Below are 6000 nucleotides of genomic sequence, written 5' to 3' on the forward strand. Positions count from 1 at the left end.
AGGAAAAAGTTGCATTAAAATAGGCCACAGCATCTTGTATACTTCGAACAACTGAGACTCTTTTCCAGGACCAAGTGAACCATTGAGAGGATTAGGGAAAATGAGTATTTGGAAGATTCTGCATTATGGCTATGGGATTAGGGGATCTTAGGGGAAATGCACAAAAAGCCCAGTTTCCTCTGCTAGCAAATCTTAGTGCTAATCCCTCTAGCTTTCTTCTAACACTTGGAAGGAAGGAATCATCAGAGAATTCCTATAACTTTATCAAGTTTCCAAAAGGAACCCTGAGGTTTTTGTTCTACTCTCTGCTTACCAAATCCTTGCTTTCTCATCTCTGAATTCTGCTTTCACTGTGCCAATTTTAAGACCTTAGAATCAGCTAGTTTCTCCCATTCTTTCAAACCTGCCCAACTCTGCCTGTCCTCTTCCCTGGCCTGTCCTTTACCACCAAGCCACATTTCCCTTCTTCCTTTGTTCTCTAGAATTACTATTCTCTTGTCAAGAAAATATTCCACGCTTTTATAGAACACTGAACCCACTTGCTTACCTTGACAGAAATCTAGTATTCTTTTGTCTCATTTGTAGCCCTCTCAAGAGCCCTTGCAAGTGTTCCACTTTCATTTAGTAACTTTCTTCCCTTGAAAACCATATGAAATGATACCAGTTCTCTGGATCACAAGGAAGCATTATGTCATAGCATGGCATTCAAGTTCCTCCACAAATTGGATACAGGCTGCTTTCTCAGGCCCATCTTTTGCAGCTCTTTACCATCCATCCTACAATTTTCTAGATGCACTGAATGACTTACCCACTATGCAGCAAACACAGCAGGTACTCTTGTACCTTATGTCTTTGCTTCTGTTGCTCTCTCTGCCTGGTATGCCTCCCCTTTACTCGTTATTTGTGTGGAAAAAGCCTGTTTATTTCCTCCCTCTCTGTAGTATATTGAAAGCTCTTTAAATAAAAGAATCATGTTTATTTGCCTTTGTCTTCCAAGTCTAGACCAGTGCCTAGCACATGGGAGGTAGCTAATACATCTCTATTCAGTGACTGCAAGTTTAGTTTTGGACGTTTTCTAAACTCTACAGTAGAAAGTTCTTATCTGAGGATCTCAGCTTATGAACTACCTTCTCAATTTCCAGTCATGGTAAAAGGCTGGACTGGACTGAAAGAGCAGAATGGCAGCCACACCTCCTTTCTCTTGTAACATAGTCTTTACATTTAAAGTGCAGGGACTAGTCAGGACTACATAAATACAATCTGACTTAGGCCTGAGAGCCGACTGAAAGACTTAGTTCCACAGAGTTACAATTCAGGCTCACCCCGTTTGAACCTTGTCTTGGAACACTTAGGAAATCTCTGAACTTCAGTTCCACACTGTTCTTCAACAACATTCGTCAGCTAACATTTACTGGCCTCTTAGTGTATGCCAGACCCTCTGCTAGGTGCTGGAGATGCAAATATGACCAAACAGAAAATTCCTATCTTTACGGAACTCAGAGTCAAGCAAGGGAGACAAGTAAACAGACATTTAATGTGTTCATTCATTCAGCAGGTATTTACTATATCCTAAACAAGTGTCCAATAACAATGTAGAGGAGCTGGCTATGGGAGCAGGAAGGAATAAGTACCCAATTCTCCCTACAACTGCAAATACACTGTAAAAAAGAAGAGTTTACTAAAAGGACAAGACCATCTTGACCATCTTGACCAGAGAAGAGAACAATTAGTAATATTTATGCAAAGTTAGAGAAAATGACAAAATAAACCAAGTCCTGAGAACTATAAGGAGTTCAGAATTCTGGAGAATAAAGTATTATAGGAATTAAAGAAAATGAAGCTGGAGATATTTATAGAGGCAAAACCAAGAAAAATCCTTAGGTGCCATGCAAGAAGTTCACATTCAATGTAGGCAATAGAAAACAATTGAAGGATTAACTGGCAGAGGCAGAGTCAAATCAGATTTGCAATTCAGAAGATGTGTTAGAGGGAAATGAAATGGGAAATAGGTCAGTTGCGAGCCTGTGACAAAAGTCCAAGAAAGCCGTAATGAGGGCTTTAAACTAAGGTAAAGGAATACAAGGAGACAAATTTGAATGAAATTTCATTGGTGAATTTGAAAAGATTTGGATGGAATGTATGTTGGAGATGAAAGCGAGAAAAAGAATCTGCTCAGGGCTGTGGCCATTGATGTAAACTGGTAATATAAGAGGAGGAGCAAGATAGGAAGGAGGGAAATACATATGGTAAAAATGACATGTGCCTGAACGAGGAAACACTGCAACAACAGTATCAATGAATTAAGAACTGCACCACCGGATACAGTACACATCTTTATATATTCCTATCTATTTACCTATCTAATTTATAGTGATTTTTTCTTTGGTTGGGTTTTTGTTTTGTTTTGTTTTTTGGATGAATTGGCTGTGTCACAGGCAAGAAATGACCTCCTCCTCCATGTTTCTACTTAAGAGAAGTAAAAATTACGGTGGTTCTACAAGAAATAATTTGGAAATCAACTCTCAAACTGTGTTTCATGAGCATCTTAAGACCTGTGATTAACTTCAAATGAAGCATTTCAGTGATTCCTCATTGACTTATGAACATACGTAATAATTCCCAAGGCTAAAATGAAAAGAACACATGGCAAAACACAAAAGGTTATTTCTTGAGTGTTGAATTTGTCTCATGTTTTAAGAGGGACACACCAGGATAGCTACTAGAGTGTGCCCAGAGAAGGGTAACCAATGTGGCAGAAAATGTGAAACCTGTTATATGGGGAACTGTTAAGGCTTTAAGGCTGATAATGAAAAGACTTAAAGAAGTTATGACGGTTGTTCTCAAATGGTTCAAACGCTGTCATTTGTTAATACTAGACTCCTTGGCCCTAGAAGGCAGAGCTAAGTCCACTGGTGCCAGTTGCATGGAGCCAGGTTCTGGGGTCAATGAAAAGAATAATGTTCCAGCAAGTAGAGCAGCCAAACAATTAAATCATCTCCTCAGGTGATGAGATCCCCATCACCAGAGATATTTAAGGAGGAATGAGATAACCACTTGAGAGTATTTGTAGAGAAGGATTGTATTAGGGAAGATATATTCCCATTCTAAAATTACACATTCCAGAATTTTGTGGAGTAACACTTTAGAGTTGGGTGTGGCTAAAGTTTTCTACATAGCATAGTGCCTGTAAATCCAGGCATAAAGCTAATCATTTAAATTGAGAGTTGTCTATGTCAACTTAAATACTATTCTACCTTTGTCTAGCCATGTCCTTGGTGTTAAATTCCTGCTACTGGAACTGTTCATTGGTGCTTAAATTTATCTGTTAAGATTGGGTATTATGAGTTGCCCTTGACCTTACCCCTCACTCTCAGTAAATAAAAATTTTAGAAGGTAAGGCTTATCTTCCATGGAACTGTAGGCATACAACAGGACTGAGAGTTTACTTTTACTTCCTTCTCCCTGTGGTATAAAGCCTCTTTGTTATTAAGAGTACAAGTACAGGTGTGTTTCCCATATTCCCCCCACCCTTTTACTTTGTACCTCATTTTCCGTATACTTTTAAGGCCATTTATCATTTCCTCATGTCCATATTTCATTTCCCAATTGAAAGACTATGTTAGGGAGGAGGCAGCTTTTGGTTGGAAAGCAGATTAGGAGAAATATCTTCCAAAGACAAAGTAGAAAAGAGTAAACTACTGAGGTTAATATGATTATATTCTGGTGGTGGTAGGGTAAGGTGATCAAGCGAAGGTGTAACCTCCTTGGTACAACTAGCCTGTATTCCTTTGAATTCTCCATAGCATGGTAATTGTTAATAGGATTAGTGTTCATACTGAGGTAATTTTAATTTTACACTTAAAATTTTGATTTTTCTCTTTAGGAATAAAGACATTGCCCTCACAAAATGAAATGATAAAAGAAATAGCTAAGGCTCGAGAGGATATGGCCAAAAGGTAAGAATTCTCCTAGGAAGATAGGTGGTTATTTTTTCCCACTTCTTTCTTAATAAGAGCAATGTTGTACTGTATTTATTGTCCTCGTGTCTGTTTAAGGATTTAGAGTATATTTTGAAGGAAAAGGAAATAATAGTTTGTGACAATAGAATAGAGAAATACCACCAAGTGGTTTGAATATGGATGGGAAAGGAGAGAAAAGCTTAAGAAAATTCTATGTTTAGGGCCTAAAAGAAAAGTCAGGTAGGAAAAAGCACATGGAGAGAAAACCAGGCATATTATTTTGGCAAGGATTACTTGAAGGGCTATTAGAGCTGCCAGAGAAAGGAAAGGCAGTGATGAATTTATGAAAGGTAGATATGGTTAAATTACAAATCTGCAGAGGCCACTTTGCTGGCTGTCATGTGACAACATACTCAGGTCACAGTGGCTTTTGGTATGAGTAATCTATAGGATCTGGGAAGGTGGTACCACCAGCCAGTATTTTAGTGCTTGGGTGGACACATTTAGCAATCTGAATTTCAGAACTTGTGCTTATTCACTTGGTGATCTTTATTTGAACAAAGTTGATGTTGATGATGTTCCTAAATTTTTGTGGAAAAGTCAGAGGCACAATCATCCCATGCCCAAAGACATGGTTTTCTTCAATTGATTATACCAGCATAACTCCCCCTTCTGCAAGGAGGAGAAAGAACTTTTTTATTTAACCCTGATACCCTTTCTAGGTGCTTTCCTATTTTCCTCCTTCCTTTCACTGCCAAACTTCTACAATATATAATCTACATTATATATATTGACTTGTAATTCTTTCCTCTTTGTTCTCAGCTTATCTATTTCTTCCACATCCTTCAAGGACTTATCATAGCTCGATTTTAACTACCCTCTTCTACATTTCTATTTAGGAGTCTAATACCACATGATTTACCAAAAGTCTTACATTCTTCTCTGTTTCATGTGTATCTATCTTATCTAGTCCAGTGGACTATAAGGCCCTTAAGGATAGAGACAGTGTCTTTCTTCACTATTTTCTACAGCTCCTAGCTCAATATTGAGCCAAGAGCAGATAGGAAGCATTGATTAATTGATGGAGTGACTGAATTGTTAATAAGCATGGCTTCTGTCTTCTCTGCTTCAGGTATGTGGACAGTCAACGCCATACCATTCAGGGAGACTATATAAATACCATGGATGAGCTTGCTGATCTGGTGGGCGTCAGGCCCAATCTGCTGTCCCTGGCCTTCACTGACCCCAAATTGGCATTACAGTTATTTTGGGGACCCTGTACTCCAATCCAGTATCGGCTACAGGGCCCTGGAAAGTGGGATGGAGCTCGAAAAGCTATCCTCACCACAGAAGATCGTATCAGGAAGCCGCTAATGACAAGAGTATTTGAAAGCAACAATTCCACAACTTCAACAATAACAGTGGCCAGGTTTATGCTGGCTGTGGCTTTCTTTGCTATAATTATGACCTATTTTTAGCTGTTCCATTGTCACTGTCCCAGTTTTCTTTGAAAGCTGGATCTGGAGATGCTTTCAGAACCTGACAAGACTGAACAACTCTCAGCTTCACATTGCCCAGAAAGCTACTTTTATTTCTCTTTCCAAAGCATTAATCCTTTTTTCCTCTTTTCCCTACAGTGAAATCTCAGCTTTTCATTTGTACTGACTTACCTTCCCTACTCTTATGACCCATCACTTTTTCCTTCCAGTAATTCCTGGACTGTGAGCTCAGGTACTCTGTTAGTCATCTTTGTTTGTCCTTAGTAGAGTTCCTGACATGTGGTAGGTGCTTTCTTTTTTTTTTTTGACATGTTTATTGGAGTATAAATGCTTTACAATATTGTGTTAATTTCTGCTGTACGACAAAGTGAGTCAGCTATATGTATACATATATCCCCATATCCCCTCCCTCTTCAGCTTCCCTCCCACCCTCCCTATCCCATCCCTCTAGGTCATCACAAAGCATTGAGCTGATCTCCCTGTGCTATGCAGCAGCTTCCCACTAGCCATCCATTTTACATTTGGTAGTGTATATACGTCAA

At 38.9% G+C, this 6000-nt stretch overlaps 1 protein-coding gene across 2 annotated transcripts in view; it reads left to right on the plus strand.

The window, feature by feature from the left end:
• The window catches only part of LOC136119412 (flavin-containing monooxygenase 5-like), a 28820-nt gene extending 23351 nt beyond the window's left edge, over positions 1 to 5469 (plus strand). Inside the window, exons 7-8 of one of the 2 annotated variants that reach the window (XM_065872940.1) lie at positions 3884 to 3956; positions 5092 to 5469. In XM_065872940.1, the coding sequence (XP_065729012.1) occupies positions 3884 to 3956; positions 5092 to 5437 (419 nt within the window). In that variant the 3' untranslated portion in view covers positions 5438 to 5469. Of the gene's footprint in view, positions 1 to 3883; positions 3957 to 5091 lie in introns of those variants that run through there. The other variant, XM_065872947.1, reaches the window with a different exon arrangement.
• Positions 5470 to 6000: the final 531 nt, after the last annotated feature.

The sequence above is a fragment of the Phocoena phocoena genome, chromosome 1, assembly GCF_963924675.1.
Source record: "Phocoena phocoena chromosome 1, mPhoPho1.1, whole genome shotgun sequence".
In the NCBI taxonomy this organism is placed as follows: Eukaryota; Metazoa; Chordata; class Mammalia; order Artiodactyla; family Phocoenidae; genus Phocoena; species Phocoena phocoena.